At 59.1% G+C, this 18,158-nt stretch overlaps 1 protein-coding gene across 2 annotated transcripts in view; it reads right to left on the bottom strand.

The window, feature by feature from the left end:
- LOC105489795 (GRAM domain containing 4) overlaps positions 1-16,434 on the bottom strand; it is a 102,300-nt gene extending 85,866 nt beyond the window's left edge. Inside the window, exon 1 of one of the 2 annotated variants that reach the window (XM_011754885.3) lies at positions 16,351-16,434. Coding sequence is in view for 1 of the 2 variants with exons in the window: in XM_011754880.2 (XP_011753182.1) it covers positions 15,061-15,089 (29 nt within the window). In the remaining variant the exon portion in view is untranslated. Of the gene's footprint in view, positions 1-15,060; positions 15,217-16,350 lie in introns of those variants that run through there. The other variant, XM_011754880.2, reaches the window with a different exon arrangement.
- Positions 16,435-18,158: the final 1,724 nt, after the last annotated feature.

Here is an 18,158-nt window from a genome sequence, read left to right as displayed (position 1 = left end):
CCGCTGTTTTTAATCATACAATTAAGCAGTCAATTATTTAAAAATACACACTTGCGCAACTTAAAAGAACCACACTTATTTGTCAATTAAGTCAGCTGGGCTGGTGGCAGTGGCAGTGGGCCTCATTCCCTGGGGCACTCTGGGGGTGTAACCCTATGGGGACTGTGCCCCATCTGTGGCACCACCTAACCCGAGCCCCAGTGGCCCTGCTGAGCTGGGCCTCAGGATGGGGTCTCGACTCCAGTGACATCAACCAACTCTCCTGGAACGTGCCGTGATGCCCTTGACAGGTGTGGGGACCTGGGGGTGAGAGGGACGGCCTTGCTGCGTGCAGCTTGCAGGCACAGGAGGGGACCCACCAGTCCTGGGCTAGGCCCCAATGTCCCATTGATGCCATGGACGCTTTCTGACTGTCCCGGGCACGGCTAACTGAGGGGTGCGGGGGGTGACCTTTCTGGGGTTTTTTTTTTTTTGAGACAGAGTCTTGCTCTATCACCCAGGCTGGAGTGCAGTGGCTTAATCTCAGCTCACTGCAACCTCCGCCCCCCGAGTTCAAGCGATTCTCATGCCTCAACCTCCCGAGGAGCTGGGATTACAGGCGCCCGCCACCATGCCTGGCTAATTTTTATTTTCAGTAGAGATGGGGTTTTGCCATGTTGGCCAGGCTGGTCTCCAACTCCTGACCTCAGGTGATCCACCTGCCTCGGCCTCCCAAAGTGCTGGGATTCCAGGCGTGAGCCACTGCGCCCAGCCCGGGGGTGGCCTTTCTGAGGGGTGCAACCTAGGACTTCAGCAATGTCCGCTGGCCTCTGCCTCATGGAGCTTCAGTAAATTCGTCCAAATGAATTCGGTAAATCTGTCCAAACCAACAAACCCCAATTTTCTGATGCAGCCATAATATAACTTTTTTGAGACAAGGTCTTACTCTGTCGCCCAAGCTGGAGTGCAGGGGTTATCACAGCTCACTGTGGCCTCAATCTCCCAGGCTCAAGCGATCCTCCCACCTCAGCCTCCTAAGGAGCTGGGACTACGACATGCACCACCACACCCAGCTAATGTTTTTTATTTTTAGTAGAGATGGAGTCTCACTATGTTGCCCAGGCTGTTCTCAAACTCCTGAGCTCACGCAGTCCTCCCCCACTCAGCCTCCCAAAGTGCTGGGATTACAGGCATGACACCCAGCCCTGTTAATTTCTGTTTAAGTCCCTGATGAGAGAATTTAAGATAAAGAGAGATTTCACTATCACACACTGGACCCCGTGGCTGAGAGGGGAGCAGTTTCCCACTTTAGGCCATTCCAGGGCTCTTGCCTTCTCTGGCTGTTTTTTGGGGTGTGTTTTTTTTTTCTTTCTTTTTTTTCTTTTGAGACAGAGTCTCGCTCTATCACCCAGGCTGGAGTTGGGTGGCGCCATCTTGGCTTACTGCAATCTCCACCTCCCAGGTTCGTGTGATTCTTGGCCCACAGCCTCCTGAGTAGCTGGGATGACAGCTGCCACCACCATGCTGGCTAATTTTTGTATTTTTAGTAGAAACAGGGTCTCACCATGTTGGCCACGCTGCTCTCGAACTCCTGACCGCAGACAATCCACCTGCCTCGGCCTCCCAAAGTGCTGGGATTACAGGTATGAGCCAGCATGCCCGGCCTCTGGCTGTTTTTAAAAACTAGTAATGTCCATCATCCTTAGCTGTCCTCAGACAACACTGTGGACTCTCCCCCAGTCTCTCTGAGCTCCTCCTCCTCTCACCCATCACGCCCTGGTGGGACCTCTGTTGCTCTCTCCCTCCCCTGTTGACACTCACCTGGGCCCAGCCCGGGTTTCTCCCCTCCCATTCCCCTCCACCAGGCCAGTCACGAGCAACCGGCAGACACTAGCTGACTGAGCGTCCACAGCAGCAGCACAGGCCTGGTCACACACACAGCGCCCCAGGTCACCTCCTCCCTGGGACAGAGCTCCTGGCCAACCCCAGCCCTCGGGGTTAGTGGAATGCTCACCCATCCCCGGCACCTTCTCAGCTCTCTACCAAGGATCGGCTGGAGGAAGGGCAGTGGGAGAGGTACCCAGCACTCCTGAACCCCACCCACCAGCCATCTTCCCCCAGCTTCCCAATCAAAGCCTCGCACCAAGAGGAGTCAGGCCAAGGGCCATCCATGTGGCCCCAGAGCTATCACGGCCAGACTCCCAGCTCAGCCCCTCTGGATGCAGGAGGCATGCGGCGCACAGGGCTCTCCAGGCAGCCCAGCAGCTGGTGTAGATGTGGGGGCAGGGCTCTGGCCCCCCCAGGCCAAGGCTCTCCCGACCGTCAGGGCTCTGCCCACCCGGGCCAACAGTGGGCATAAATCATCCAGACTCAGGGCTCCCAACCAGGCCAGGACCCATCCTGTAAGGCTGTTGTAGGAGTTACAGGAGACGACAGGGCCTCCCCACCAATACACGCCGCAGAGACTAGGCAGCAAGGAGGGACAGGCGGGGAGCTGGCTGAAGGGGTAGGGAGAAAGCTGCAGAAAGGGTGTTGACAGGAGGCCTCTCTGAGAGGCTGAGGGAGGGGAGGCAGGCAGGCTGCTGCAGAGCAGGGTGGGGGCCGGGGCCCAAGGTCCAGGCAGCACAGCAGGCCTAAAAGCAGATGCACACAAAGCAGGTGGGTCACTTAGAAACCTCTGGAGTGGGCTGGGCCGGAAGAGTTAAGGATCCACCCCATGAGGCAGATGAGTGATCTTCTAAAATACTTAAATGAAGCAAACAGAGCGAGACTGGGGGGTAGCCACAGGGCATGGGCCCTGCAGGCAGAACTGGGAACTCGCAGACACCCGCTTACTCATCTGCAGAGCAGGGGCAGCATCGGTCCTTCCAGGGTCATTGCAGGGGTGGCAGCCACCCCCCACATCCCCTGGCCCCAGCAGGTCTTCAGATAATAGGGTCACCCACTCACCTTCTCCCTGGGCAGCCCTCCCCATCCCCACAGACAGCCTGGCCCCACACTGGGCCATCTGCCCTCAGGCCACGTGAGGCACAGCCCTCATACCCAGGACTCCCCCATATCAGAGCTGCCCTCACACCCAGGGCCCCCCCACATATCAGAGCTGCCCCCACACCCAGGACTCCCCCCAAGATCCAGAGCTGCCCCCTTTAACAAGGCTCCAGGGCTTTTGGGAAGGCAGCAGCCAACTGGAGGGACAAGGACACTGGGCCAGGGTCTCCCAACTCTGAAAAGGTCCTCCCTGGAGCACCAGCAGGCCGGGGAGTGTCGCCCATCCAGGTCCCCCCGCCGCCCCTGCTTCTCCCATCGGTACTGATGGAGAACCTGCTGTGTACCCAGCCCTCTGCCCAGCGCCACAGTGACGAGCTGTGGTTGCACTGCCAGGGGCCAGCACTTTACACAGGACATCTCAAATGCTTACAAGAACTTTGCTGTCACCAACCTTACCGTGGGAGGGGGTGGGGGGACGCTGGCAGAGGCCGGGTCACCAGCCCCAGGCCCCACAGCTATGACAGGACCTGGGAAGAAAGGCTTCGGCTCCAGCCCAGCCTGGGCCACATCCAGGCTCTGCCCAGCCCGGACTGATGCCAGTGTCACAGGCCCTCCCGAGACCGGCGTCAGGAGAGCCTGAGGACCCCGGGGATGGAGAGGCGAGGCTGGGGCTCCTGGATCAGGCCAGGGAAGGAGGATGGACGAAAGGGTGGGCACCCCTCAGCTCCAGGAACACTGGTCACCCCTACCCCCCAACCAGGAACATCTTCAGATCGCTCATTCTCCAAAGGCAGCTGATGGCTAAGACTGTGAGGGACCGGGGTGGGGCCTTTTAAAAGCTTAGAAGGTGGCTGGCCAGAGGCCACAGCTCCCCTTTTGCCCTCTAGAGTGGTTTGACCCACTTCGCAGATCCCAATATGAACGGCACTCACCCAGGGCGGGTGCTCCAACAAGCCAGCCGGGTCTGCCCCGCATCCGCAGAGCTCAGCAGGCCTGCCACCTCCCTGCCCTTGCATGGTGCTGCCTGGAGGGACGTAAGAGGGACAGGCAGACAGGGACGGAGTTGTGCTGACCTCAGCTCTGCCCCTGCTGCCCCACCGGCTCCTCACCCATCGGGTTGTGGGGGACACTGGGCAGTCACCAGGGTTACTTGGCTTCTCCCATGCTCCTAGGGTCTGACAGCAGACGGGGTGGCTGGGGGTGAGCCCCCAGGGCCCTCCCACCCTGAGTCACAGCTCTAGATGTCAGGTTTAGAGAGAGACTCTGGGACAGAGCCCCTGAAGGCAGCTCCATAGGGCTCCATCAGAGCTGGGGCTGTCCCAGAGTCTCTCTCTAATCCTGACATCTAGAGCCAAGTAGATACCACCCACTCCCGCCCCGCCTGTGCCCCTCCTGACCAGGCCCTGGCCCCCTGAACCCTCAGGCCTTTTGCCATCCTGTGATGTGAGTGCATCTGCCCAGACAGGGAGAATCAGGAGCCCTGTACCATCTTCCCGCGGCCCCGACCCGACGCCCAGGCTTCTGGCGCACACACCTGTTTCACTTCCTCTCCACTAAACATCTGCCACCTCCACTGCTGGGCAGGTCAGGCTCCAGGAGCCAGCAACGACCACCAGTCAATTCCACCTGTTTCAACCCTACCTCAGGCCCATACCTCTGGGTCCCTCCCTCCTGAGCTGGGGTTGGCTGAGTGTGCCTGCCTAGGCTCCTCCCACAGGACAGGACAAGACGGAGCCTCGCCCACTGACCCCATCCAGCCCACTGGCCCTCTGCCCTGGCCTGGGCCGCCTGTCAGGCACGCTGCTGGGAGAGGCCCTCCCCCTCAAGCCTTTATCAGACCCTGACTATCCCCCTAGTTGGAAGAGAAGGGCTACAGAAACCAAGCAGTGGACGCGAACCTGGGCACTGAAGCCGGAATGGGACCCCAAAGGTCTCCACCTCCCAGAGCTGATGGCCCAGTGTCCGCCTCCCAGAGCTGATGGCCCGGTGTCACTCCGGACGGCTGGGCTTTTGGAACAGTCTTCCCCTTCCTATCCCCACACACTTAAACCTGACAGTTTCACTTCTTGGGTGGAGAACTTGTGAAATGACTCACACACCTTGCTGCGGTCCAGCAGTGGTTGGGGACACAACGTCACCTTCTACTCTGGGGCCCCAGATCACTGGCTCATCACAGCCTCGTGGGCACACATGCTCCACAGACCACAGGGGCCTCCACTCTTGCGGGGTCCACTCCTGCTGTCAGTTGTGCGTTCTCTCAGGGCAGGGCATAATCCACTTTGTCAGGGTTCCGTGGCAAACAAGAGCCACTAGGCACAGAGTGGGCTGAGAAAGCATGCAAAGAAGTACGCGATCATCAGCACAGGCTTTGTCCAGCACCAGGGGCTAGTTACGGTCCCGTTCTTCCCGGGTGAGAGGCTGGGTTCTGGGACACTGACACAGTGTGGGTGTTGCTTCAGACTTTTCAACGCCAAACTCCCCACCCAGGGGCCAAGGTCTACACACACCTTCCTACCTCTGCCCATCTAGGTCCAAGTGCCCCCGGAGCTGCAGGGCCTCAGCTCCCTCTTCATCAGCTGCAGGGCAGGAAGACAGAGGACCCTGTAGGCCATCACTGCTCAGGCCAGGCTCACCCCAGGGCCACTTTCCCCAGCAGACAGGTAGGGGTTCCCCCCAGCTCATGTCCCAGGAGAGGCAGCAGCCAGTTGCCCTGGGCAGCTGAGACTCCACCAGCAATTCAGCCACGCCAGAGCTCTGGGTGCAGTGGGATACCTGGCTCCTTTGTCTGACCCCTGAAGGCCCTCGTCTCTGTGCTATAGGGCTAGGCCTGCCCGTGACCCCCACGTTTCCCCAACCCTATGGAATGTGTCTAAGGAAGCAGGTGGAATTGGCCTGGCTCCCTCAGTCTGGGGCCTAGAGCAGAGCCTGGGGAGCCAGGGCTGCCCTGGGCTGGGGAGCGGAGGGGAAACAGAGGAGGGGACAGAGCTCCACCGGGCCAGTGTCACCCAGCAAATGCCTCTGACCATTGCACCAGACTGAGCCAGCCCACAAATCTCAACCTGGAAAGCAGGGAAGAACCAATGGGGCCCAGCGAGTACAGGGGTGGGGCACGCAGGGCGGTGGGGAGGAGCCCGGGCGAGCAGGGAGACAAGGTCAGCGGGAAGGCAGGAGGCTGGCCCCAGGTAGGGGCATAGGCAGGCGAGGGGACCACCCCCTAAGCTGCATTCCCAGGAATGCCAGCATCCCCCGCCCAGGGCAGCCCTGGCTCCTCGGGCTCTGCTCTAGGCCCCAGACTCGGGGAGCCAGGCCAATTCCACCTGCTTCCTTAGACACACTCCATGGGGTTGGGGAAATGTGGGGGTCATGGGAGGGCCTAGCCCCATAGCACAGAGATGAGGGCCTTCAGGGGGCGGACAGAGGAGCCAGGTATCCCACTGCACCCAACACGTGGCTGGAACCCCAGTCCTGGCCCCAAAGGAGCTGCAGGGACATGCTCGTTGGGTCTCCGGGAGCCCTGCACAGAGGCTGGCCTTTAACAAGCTGACCTGAGAGGCTGGTCCCAAGCCGTCCCCACTCCTACGTCCTCAAACTCCTGTGCCCCTCCCTCACGGCTCCAGGGAGCCCTCCTTGTCGCTCCCTCCCCGGCACAGACTCTCTTTACCTTTCCACCTCGCAGAAGCTCCCTCCCACCATGTGTGCCCTGAAGGTGGAAGCATCACTCAGGTGCCCAGGACAGGTGATAAGAAGCCAGAACTCCTCGTGGGACCACGAACACAAGAGTAAAAGTCGTGTATTCCAGGCAAGGGCCTTGGGGTGCTGTGACTGGAGGCTTCCTAGATCTAGGGCCGCAGTTAACCCAACATTAAGAAAACAAGACAGGCAGCTGGGCGCAGTGGCTCATGCCTGTAATCCCAGCACTGTGGGAGGCCGAGGCAGGTGGATCACCTGAGGTCGGGAGTTTGAGACCAGCCTGACCAACATGGAGAAACCCCATCTCTACTAAAAATACAAAATTACCTGGGCATTGTGGTGCGTGCCTATAATCCCAGCTACTTGGGAGGCTGAGGCAGGAGAATCACTTGAACCTGGCAGGTGGAGGTTGCAATAAGCCGCGATCGCACCATTGCACTCCAGCCTGGGCAACAAGAGCGAAACTCCATCCCCAAAAAAAAAAAAAAATGCTCCACTCAGATCCCAAAAATGCTGCCTGGAAAACACCACCGACAAACCAGCAGACGGGGAGTGACTGCCTGATTCTCTGTCTTCCCAAAACTTCTGCAAGAGACTGACGCAGTCCTGCATGAAAGACGCTTAACAGAAAGGCCAGCAGATGCGGCTCTGTAGATCTTTTCAAAGGCCGTCCCCTGCCAGGGTGGCAAGTTCAGGGGCGGAGAGGGGACAGACCTGGCCAGGATGGAGTCGGAGATTTGTCTGAGCTCTAAAGCGTCCCGCCGGCAGCCTTTCTCCTCCTTGCCCGAGGAGGCCAGACTCCGGGATGCATTCTAAATCAGTCCCACTTTCACGTCTCAAAGCAATGCCAAGCCAGTGCCTGTCCCTGCGGGGCCAGGCTGACTAAGCACAGCAGGGAAGTCCCTGGTTCTTCTGCAGACTCCCTCCCCTCTTCCCTCTAAGTCATGGAACCACGCTGGGAAGGCGGCGGCCCCTCCCCAGCCCCAGCCAGCCAGCCATGCTGCGACAGCCAAGGGATCGGGAACTGTTTCCCGAGGGGTCCCACTAACGACTCCAGTCCCACTATGCAGACACACCGGGATAAAGTAGATGGGTGGCAAGCGGTGGGAGTCTGGCTTCCTGCTGCTTGAATAGACATGAATTGATCAGCAAGAAAGAAGACGAGAAAGATCCACGTAGGAATCGGATCAGAGTTCATCAGCAGCACAAACGCACGCTTCACTCGATACAGGTACAGGAGGCTACACACGGACACAGGCAGAGACATGTACATACCCGTGCGTCAGCTCACGCGTGCTTTTCCTTGCTGTCAGCTGAGAGGGCCTAGAAGCAATGACACCCCAGTACCGACAAGCGCACCTGCTACCTGGATCTTGGTTTCCGATTCCACCCTCCAACAAAAGGAAACCCAGGCTCCCTGGAGAAGGGGCTGACTCTAAGCCTGGGCAGGGAATGGACAAGCTGAGCCTGGAGCACCTCGTAGGGCCAGAAATGAGGAAGGACTCACACCACCCACCATGAAGGGGTACGTCCAGGGGGCCCGACAGCCAGCACTGGAACAAGTGAGCAAACAAAATAACGGCATTTCGCAGAGACCCAGCGGATTAAATGAGTATCCACGAACCCACACGGATAAGTAAACAGCTGCATAAACTGATAAATGAGGAGAAGAGACAGACCCCCCTGCAGAAGACGGCCACATCAGTGACGAAGTCACTCCGCCCTCAAGGAGGCGGGCGTGACTCCTCAGCCCTTAAGTGTGGCTGGCTGTAGTGACCTCCTCCCACAGGCAACAGTACTGGAGGAAGGAAACCCAAGAACTGCTATGAAGATGCCTGAGAAACACACCTCAGCCGGGTGGCCAAGCCAGCACCAGCAGCCGCGGGCCACATCGACGGTGTGCGCCTGGCGTGATTCGGTAAGAGGGTACCGCGCCTCTGCGGTCTTCCTCCCGCTAAGCCGGCGCCCCGGTCTCACCACGAGAAACGCATCCAAATTCCAACAGAGGAATTCCAATTGTCCAAACAGACAAATTCCAATGGATGGAGATCCCACAACATACCTACTATTTCTTAAGACTGTCAGAGTTATCAAAACTAAGAAAACTCTGAGAAGCCGTCACGGCAAAGAGGAGCTTACAGAGACACGACAGCTAGATGTCATCTGGGACCCGAGATGCAGTCTTGGAACAGAAAAAGGACATTAGGTAAAAGCTAATGTATCTGAACAAACTATGTACTTTGGCTAATGATAATGTATCAGTATCAGTCCCTGGATTGTTACAAACCTATCACACTAATGTGAGATGCTAATCACCCAACAAACTGCAATGGTTGGTAGGGATAATTTGGAAACTCTGGATTATCTCTGCAATTTTTCTATAAATCTAAAACAGTTTTTAAAAAATAGAGTTGGCTGGGTGCATGGTGACTCACACCTAAAATCCCAGCACTTTGGGAGGCCGAGGCGGGTGGATCACCTGAGATCGTGAATTCGAGATCAGCCTGACCAACATGGTGAAACCCCGTCTCTACTAAAAATACAAAATTAGCCAGGTGTGGTGGTGCACGCCTGTAATCCCAGCTACTCAGGAGGCTGAGGCAGGAGAATCACTTGAACCTGGGAGGCAGAGGTTGCAGTGCTGACATCGTGCCATTGCACTCCAGCCTGGGCAACAAGAGCGAAACTCCATCTCAAAAAAAACAGGGGGGAGAGAGAGAGAGAGAGAGAGAGAGACAGAGAGAGAGAGAGGGAAAGGTGGTGGCCAGGGGCGGGGAGGAAGGGTCCAGGGAGTGCCTAAAGTATCTAGAAGGCCCAGGTTCCTGTTTGGGTTTCAACTGTGGTGATGGTTGCATAACTTGGTGAATGTACTAAAAGTCCGTGAACTGTGCACTTTAAATGAGTGTGTTGTATGGTGTGTGAATTACACCTCAATAAAGATGCTGACAAACACACCTCAGCCAGGTGGCCAAGGTCAACACCAAGAGTGGGGAACAAACAACTTCTCTCCCAGCCTGGCCCCTGGCCCTACCTCATTCCACAGCCCAGCTCAGCCCCAAGCCAGGGACCCAGGATATCAGGCACCATGAAGCGCCACTCCATGTCACTGGACATGAGCAGAGACCCCTAACTTCAGGAGCCCACCTTCTAGAAGGGAAGCATGGTAAACAGTAGACAAACCAGAACCTCCAGAAGAGGAGAGCGGTGACAGCAGAGGCATGGCTGGGGCATTCACAGGAGGCCTCCCTGGCGAGGGGACGTGGAGCAGAGAGGTCCCAGGAATGGCCCGCAGGGGAACCGACCAAGAGAGGCTGAGTCATTTCCTGGACCCTCCTAACTGCTCGCTGCCCAGCATTCAGCTTCTCCCACTACAGCTTCTCGGGAGTTTGGTAGCACGGGTTCCCGAGCAGTCTCTTGTCCCTCCTGTTCCCCAGGGACAAGTAACAATTCACCCAGCACAGAGCTTCACAGTTTCCCAGCACCCCCACGCTCTGCCTCCTCGGACCTCACTTCACAGAGGGCACTGCCTCGGCCACTGCCAAGTGCATCCCAGAAGCCCTCGCTGCTCGACCACCCATGGCCTCCCCACCCAGCCCCACCCAGCCCCAGCCAAGGCCCCACCCAGTCCCAGCCAAAGCCCCAGCCTGCTCCTCAGCAGACCTGCTTCCTCTAGGGATGTGGCAGCCAGGTCTCTCCACCCACCTGGGCCTCCCTGTGGGAGGTGGTGCAGACACAGCCACCTCAGGCCAGAGCCAGCTCTCAAGCTCTGGCTTCTATACCCTAGGCCAAGGCCCTCATTTACAAGTGACCAAACCAAGGCCCAGAGAGGTTAGGTGTCTTGCCCAAGAACACACAGCAGCAAGATCAAGCATGCTCTCCACCCAATCCCTTCGCATATGGGGCTTGGGTTAAAAGCACCGCCCATCGGTCCAAACCCACCTCCACCACACAGCAACCTGTGGCCCTGGGCAAGCTGCTGAACGGTTCTGTGCCAGGGCTTCCTCCTGTGTGAAATGCAGCTAACAAGAGCACCTACTGCCAGCTGTTACGAAAATAAATCGTGTATCACGCTTAGAGGGCTGTCTGGACCCGAGCAGGACATGCTATCCACATGTTGCTATTTACTGCATGTTTGACAGCAAAGAGAAAAGTCTCATCACGACTTTAAGTTTATTGCTGATACTTCTCTCACAAAATCCCTCTTAGAAGAGGATTATTCGGAAGGCAGAAAGGCTGCAATGTTTATGAGCATAGCCTTCAGAGCAAATCCCAGCTCTGCTCAGGAACAAACTGGGGACTCAGGCAAGCTGCACTGCCTCCCTGTGCCTCAGTTTCCTCATCTGTAAAATGGGGTGAAGTTGTATGCTCTGAGGGCTTTGTTGAGACGATTCGCGTAAAACACTCAGCGCAGGCCTGCTGTGCAGAATGAGTGATTTCTATTACTATTACCAATGTTTTTGATAGACCGGTACTTCCTGCCTTTCCTGTGTAACCACAGGGGACTTGAATCACAGGGTTTAAACATAATCACAACCCTAGGTTATAACTCAAACGCCAAACAATCGGAACAGTAGCCCTGCAGACGGGACTGTCATTAGCGGCGAATTACCAGCCCAAAGTGTCCGCCCAGGCCTCTGCCACATGCCGAGACACCAAACGCAAAACAACAGGGTTTTCTCCAATTAGGGAAACACGCGTTTTCTTTTCTCTTTTTTTCCTTTTTCTTTTTTTTTTTTTTTCTTTTTTTTTTTTTTGAGATGTAGTTTCGCTCTTGTTGCCCAGGCTGGACTGCAATGGAGAGATCTCGGCTCACCACAACCTCCGCCTCCCAGGTTCAAGCAATTCTCCTGCCTCAGCCTCCAGAGTAGCTGGGATGACAGACATGGCTAATTTTTTGTATTTTTAGTAAACACAGGAGCTTCTCCATGTTGGTCAGGCTGGTCTCGAATTCCCGACCTCAGGTGATCCGCCCGCCTCAGCCTCCCAAAGTGCTGGGATTACAGGTGGGAGCCACTGCGCCCGGCAAAACCCATATTCTCTTGCGCCATCTCCGTCTCTAAGAGAGTCTGAGTGACCTGCCTTTAAGTTCTCAAGTTAAACTATTAGATTTCCCCAGCAGCCAAGGGCTCCAAGCAGGTGACAGGCTGGCCTGGGCCCCACCCGCTGGGCTGGGTTAGGCCTGTGACACTCTGTTCACATAACTGTCCCCTTGGGAGATCCAGGCCTCCTCCTAGACCCCCCAGCCACACCTGACGGTGGAGGACTTGAACTTTTACTTCTTTACAAGCAGTATTTTCAGACCATTGCTGTGCCACCAAAAGCCAAAGAAAAGGTTTCTAAACCCACCACGGTGCCAAAGAGACCCCAAGCCAGCCTGCGGGATGCCCAAACCAGAGGCCTTCAAAAGCACTGTGAGTGGTCCACTTGGCCTCGGAGGCGACCAGCAGACGACCATCTCCAAGCCAGGCAAGAGACGCTGCTTCCCAGCGAGCACCTCTGCCTTCCGCCTGTTACTCACTAAGCCCGGCCACAGCTTCTCTCCCTCAATTCACTGCCAAATTCTGTCAGAGCAGGGATGCTCTGCCACATACCCCAACACTGTCTCTGCTGCCCCGGGCTTCCTGCAGAGATGGTCTCCTTTCCCCTAAAGAGGCCAGGCAGCAGCCTCTTGGGCCGCCTTGCAGGGAAGGAGGCCGGAACTCAGGCAGGGGGTGACCATGCCACCCAGCCAGCCCCTGGCGTCTTCCCTCCCAGCCAGCACACGCCCACACCAACAGGAGTTCTGTAAATACCCCCACTGTGGCCACTAGGCAGGAGCCCCCAAACCTGACACACAGGCCCACATACGGGGAAGCCTCCCCAGCTCCCCGAGAAGGGGCAGCCTCCTAAAATGAGCCCCTGACCGGAGCCCCATCATGACAGGACTGGAACCCCACTGTCAAACAAAGCCCAGTAGATTTGGCTACCGGAGAGAAATACCCAAACAGAGAAACATGGCGAGCTGGAAGCAGGCTTCATGTGGCCCCCAGGGAGGGGAGGGGGTACACGGATGGCACAATCACTAACACGGATCACACCATGGGACCATCGGGGCCCCAGGTTCTCCAATAAAAGGGTTGTCACCAGGACCCATGGGGTGCTGCTGTTTCTGTAACATCTATAACATTACTCTGACACTCTTTCCAAAGAGAAAACAGGCTTCAGGCTGGCAGCCCTCCCTGACAGCAAAGGCTCACTAGACTCCAAAACCACTTGGTTTTCATTGAGCCTGAACCACTGTTCTATTCTACAGCAGAAACGGTGATTCAGGAAAACCGGCTCTGATTCTCCTCCCTCGTTTTCTAGTTAGTGAAGGTGAAGCCGCAGAGAGCAGAGAGCAAAGGTTACCTGATGCCAGCGCAGGGCTCCACAGATAAGAGGAGGGTACCAAGGGGAGGGCCTGGAAGGCCAGTGGCTTGGAGAGAGACCACCTGGTTCTTTCCTGGTGAAGGGTCCTCCACCTCCCTCAGCAGGAGACCCCGAATAAACAGCCTCTCAGGGCCATATGGAAGCACACCACAGCTCTGAGCCTTTCCCGTGCAGTTTCCAGGAAACGGCTCTCCAGAGTGCAAGACAGATCACAGGACAGGCCCAACCTGCCCCCGGGCTGCACGGCTGGGACAGCCGCACTCCACACATCAGCCACAGGGGCAGCTGAGAGGAAAGAGCAACAGAGCAGAGAGCTGGTGGCCCACTGAGACCCCAGGTGCCTAACTTCCCAGGCTCCAGGACCAAGCTGCATCTCCCTGTGAGCCCAGCTATGGGGCTTGGAGGTCCCTGCCCTGGGACCACAAAGTGCTGCAGACGGGTCCACACCGCCACCAAGGCAGGAGGAAAGCGAGACAGGCAGGGCCCCTCTCCTGGGCCAGGCAGGGGTCTTCGGAGGGGTCTGCAGCAGGAAGGAGGGTCAGGGTTACTGAGGTAACTCATCTGGGGAGTCCCAGCTAACAAGAGGGGAACGTGGTTTCACCCCAGCACGGGGCAGGGGCAGCCACTGAACACGCTCCCTGGCCAGACTGTGTATCCCCAAATGGGCCGACACAAAAGTCAGGCAGACAGACTTCAGACTTCAGGCTCAGCCACAGGGCCCGGGACAGAGGCCATGACTGACCTCCTAAACCCATTCTGAACCCCGACCCAGGGCGAGCCCAGCCTGAGGGAGGCCCACATCACCTCACTCGATCCTCTTACCTGCCCCTGCCCACTTGCTAGTGAGGAAACTGAGGTCCAGGAGGCTCACTACCTTGCCCAAGGTCACAGAGCAGGAGGGTGAGGGAGGCAAGTCCCAGACTCCTCTCTGGAGCGCTGCCCTGGACTTCTGAGGCAACAGAACCCTGACTCTGACCTCCCTCCCAGGCCCAGCCCCAAAGCCAGCCCCAGGGCAGGGCTGCACTGGGCTGGGACTCAGGCACCTCCTTTTTGGTGTGTAGGAGAGACACCTCTGAATTTTCTCCCTAACCCACACAAGGCAGGCAAGAAGGGAACCCCCATATTGCAAAAAGGTCTCCCCCAAATCGAACCTTTCCTACTTCAGGAGATGCAGGGTTGGCAACAGTCGAAAAAGTGGACTTGGCTCTGGGGGGTCACACTCAGGTCCCCGGCCCCGGGGCACTGCTGCACCTTCTGCCACACAGCCCACAGGGCAGGGGCACCAGCCCACCCGGCTGGGGACAAACTGGCTCTCCTCCCTCCCTTGTCCAGGGCCTGGCAGGGGTGCACGCCCTGCTCTGGACATGTGGGGCCTCAGGCCGGGGTTGCCACACTGCATCCCACGTTCTAGTAGGCGCACGGGCCTGGGCTCCAGCCAAGGTGCCAGCCCGCCCCAGCAGAGCCCCATGAGCTCAACATCCCGAACAAAGAGAGAGGAGACAGAGCAGAAAGTGGGGTGCACGGAGGGGGCAAGCGCCCACAACTTTTTGGCGAGGTCGTCTGTAGGAAAGCAGGGGCTGGGGCGCCCTCCTCCTCTCCCGTCCCACCCGGGAGTGGGTCGGCAGGACGACATTGGCGGGCCCGGGCCGATCCCGTCCCCCTCCAGTGGCCCAGCGTCAGTGACACCGGTCCGGCGACCCCCACCCCAGTCCGGGCCCCGCAACCCCGGGATGCCCTCGTCTCCCCCGGCCGACGGGCAGAACCCGGACCTGCCGCCGACGGTGCCCGCGGGGGGCGGCCGTGACGCGCGGGACCCGGGGGCGTGTGCGGGGCGCGCCCGCGCAGAGCCCTGCTCGGAGGGTCTGAGGCTCGGGCCCCGGCGGCTGCAGGGAGAGCACGGCCGAGTGCGCCGGGTCGCGGGCCGCCCGCCCAGAAGGGAGCGTGGCCGCGGGGCAACCAGGTCGGGATGGGTGGGTGTCCGCGGGCGCCGCTTACCCTGAGCGGAGATCGGGGCCAACTCTCATCCACCCGCCGCGGCGCCCTCCTCGCCGGCCGCCCGGCCGCGCTACACCTACCGCCCGCCCGGGAGCCCAGCGGCGCCGGGGAGCCGGGAGGAGGCGGCCCCGCGGGTCCCGGCCACGAGCGCGGAGGCGGCGGCGGCGGCGGCGGCGCCAGGTCGCGCGCTCGCGTCCCGCTGCGCGGAGTCTGCGCGCCCCCGGCCCCGTTGCGCAGCCGCCGCCCCGCCCCGCGCCGCGCCTTAAAGGGGCCGCGCCCCGCGCACCGCCCCCGCCCCGCGGCCGACTCGGGGTCCGCGGGGGCGCGCCTGCCCTGGTGGGTCCGCGCGCGCGAGCTCGGTCACGAGGCGCTGCCTTTGTTTGGGTGGCCACGTGCGCCCCCGCCGCTCGCACCCACGCGCACGCGCGGGCACCGCCGGCCACGGCCACGCCGTCCCCGCGCTTGCCACGGCGGACGCCACGGGCTCAGCCGCGCACGAGCACGCACGCTGCTGTGGCCTCGCCCGCGCCCCGCGGGACCGCCCGCAGCTCCGGAGATGGGTCAGGGACTGCGCTGGCTGCCGGGGGAGACCCGCGTCCCGGGAGGAAATGCCTTTCCGCGACGGCCACGCGGGGCCGGGCTTGTAGCCTGCGCTGGACAGGACGCAGTACGAACCCCGCTAAACTCGCGCCAGTACCTGGTGCGCCCACCCCAGGGTGCCCGGGGTGCTGTCTGTCCCCCAGGATCCGGACCTCTGGGCCCACCCTTTCTCCGAATCTCACCCACACCCCTGCATCTCCCCAGGCACTACCTGCGGGGCAGAACATCAGTAGAGGGGACCCACTCTAAGCACACCTGTCCCCGGGTTCCGGACCCTGCAGAAGAAACCACCCACCACCCCGCTTTAAGGCTGTCTAGCTCACAGGAGAGTGCTCAGTGAAGGGGCAGAGGGGATCGCCCTGCAGAACCCTAGGTTTAGGAGACCCGCTTTAGCGTCTTACCCAGGAGGATGGTTGCGGGGAGCTGGGGTGGGAGGGTGGAGGAGAACCAGAGTGGAGAAAATACACAAGGCCTGGAGGCTGTTTTTGCCCAGCCCTCTCTGCCTCCCCCTCCCCAGGCTGGGTCCTCTGTGCTCTGCCCTGCCCTTCCTGTGTCTCTTGCCTGCCCCAGTGCCCTGCCCTCAACTCACTGACCTTGGGAGTCCTACAGGCATCTCCAACCTTTCAATCCAAAGATTCCAGACCTGGATCCGCCCTCCCCACTTCCTCAAGGGCCCCAGCTCAAGTGAACCTGAAGCTCCTTGGGGCAAGATTCAGGGCCTCTCTTTGATCCTCCTCCAGGTCCAGCCCTGGTGGACCTGGGTTAGAGGCGGGCACTCAGGTGCGCTGTACTTCTCCAAGGCTCAGGTTCCTGTCTGCAGAACTGCAGGACCCAGTGATTTCAGGGTAAAGGATCCAGCGCTTCCGCAAGGGCTGTCCAGCCCACAAGGGCTGTCCTGTGCCTCCGCAGGCAGCATGGGGTGCGATGGCGTGCTGTCTGCAGGACGCTCTCTTCCTAGGATGGCGGAGATGACTCATTTGTGCCCAGAGCCCCCATCCAGCACAGGGCCTGACCATCAGACCTCTCTGGCTCCCCCTCCCCGCTGCCCAACCCCGCCAGGCTTTCCTGCCTTATCTCTGTCCTCCAGGGAAACAGGACTTGTTTTTCCCAAACACAAGCTCTACTTTCCTGCCTCAGCTCCCTGTTCTGGCCATATCCTCCCAGGGGTACCTGCCCTACACTAACTCTACCCAGCCTGCCAGGCCTAGCTCCAGAGCTCCCCACTCCAGGAAGCTCTCCTGAGCCAGCCTGTTCAGAAATGATCCCAGACTCCCACCTGCCAAGGCTCTGGGGTAGGGCGGGGACCCTTAGGGCACCTCCTGCCCCAGCACCGTGACCATATTTTAATCATTTCCATTGTTGACTGTGCTCCTTCCTGCCTCCTCTCTCCACTCTCCCGATAGCCCAGGTGAGCTGTTCCTGGGAGCAAAGGCCCAGAGCTTTCCTGTGCAAGTCTCTCGCTGCTGTCCCCACATCTCAAGACCTTGGCCAGGCTATGTGTCATTGTCAGGGTCATTTTGTACACAAATGACTCAGTCAAGCTCCAAAGGCAACCTGTTTGTGCAGGTGCAGCAGTGGCAGTCTCTCTGCCAGCAGGACACCTGCTCCTTATCACTTCTCATCTCTGAACCTCTCTGCTTCTCCCTGTGGAGACAAAGGCTCCGTCCTCAGAGCAGCAATCCCAAAGAGAGACCCCCTCCGGCCCCGCACCCTTCCAGCAAGTCTCCTGGAAGGATTCTCATCAGCCTCACTTGGTCATGTGTCACGTTTGAGCCAAGGGGACTGTGGGGGTGGAGGCCAGGGTGCTGTGACCAGCAGTGCCATCTGAACCGCTGGGGCTGGGGCAGGAAGTGCCCCAACAGAAAAGGGGCTGCAGCAGACAGCGTGGCGCAGAGCAAGCGCCCAAGGAATGTTCATTTCGTGAACAGCCAGGATTAGGAGTGAGCAGGCAGGAGCCCAAGGGAAACCAGATGACAGCGCCCAGCATGCCTAGCCCCTCACATCCAGCCCACACTCCAGACATTTGCTGGATGCCCAGTCCCTGCTCGGTAGGGGGGCAAAATTGGTGCGGTGCAGAGAGTCAGACAGAGCCCCTGGCTGGTGAACAGGCATGGACCACACACCCCACAAAGGGTAACACTTGATGTTGCGTGGTGCCCACCACCCTGCTCCGTGGCTCTTCACAGCCATCCTATTAGCCCATTTACAGAGCAGCATTTATGGCTGAATTGTGTCCCCCAAAAAATTCATCTGTTGAAGTCCTAACTCCCATACCTCCCCATGTGACTGCATTTGGAGATAGCATCCTTAAAGAGGCAATGAAGGTAAATGAGGCCCTCAGGGTGGGCCCGAACCCAACAGCACACATGTCTTCATAAGAGGAGAAGATGGGGACATGGACACACGCAGAGGGGGGATCGCGTGAGGACCCGGAGAGAAGGCAGCATCTGCTCTCCCAGGAGTGAGGCCTCAGGAGGAACCAGCCCTGCAGACACATT

The sequence above is a fragment of the Macaca nemestrina genome, chromosome 15 (assembly GCF_043159975.1).
Source record: "Macaca nemestrina isolate mMacNem1 chromosome 15, mMacNem.hap1, whole genome shotgun sequence".
NCBI classification, from domain to species: domain Eukaryota; kingdom Metazoa; phylum Chordata; class Mammalia; order Primates; family Cercopithecidae; genus Macaca; species Macaca nemestrina.
Note: the sequence above shows the minus strand (reverse complement) of the source record. Positions and strands in the feature narration are given on the sequence as shown.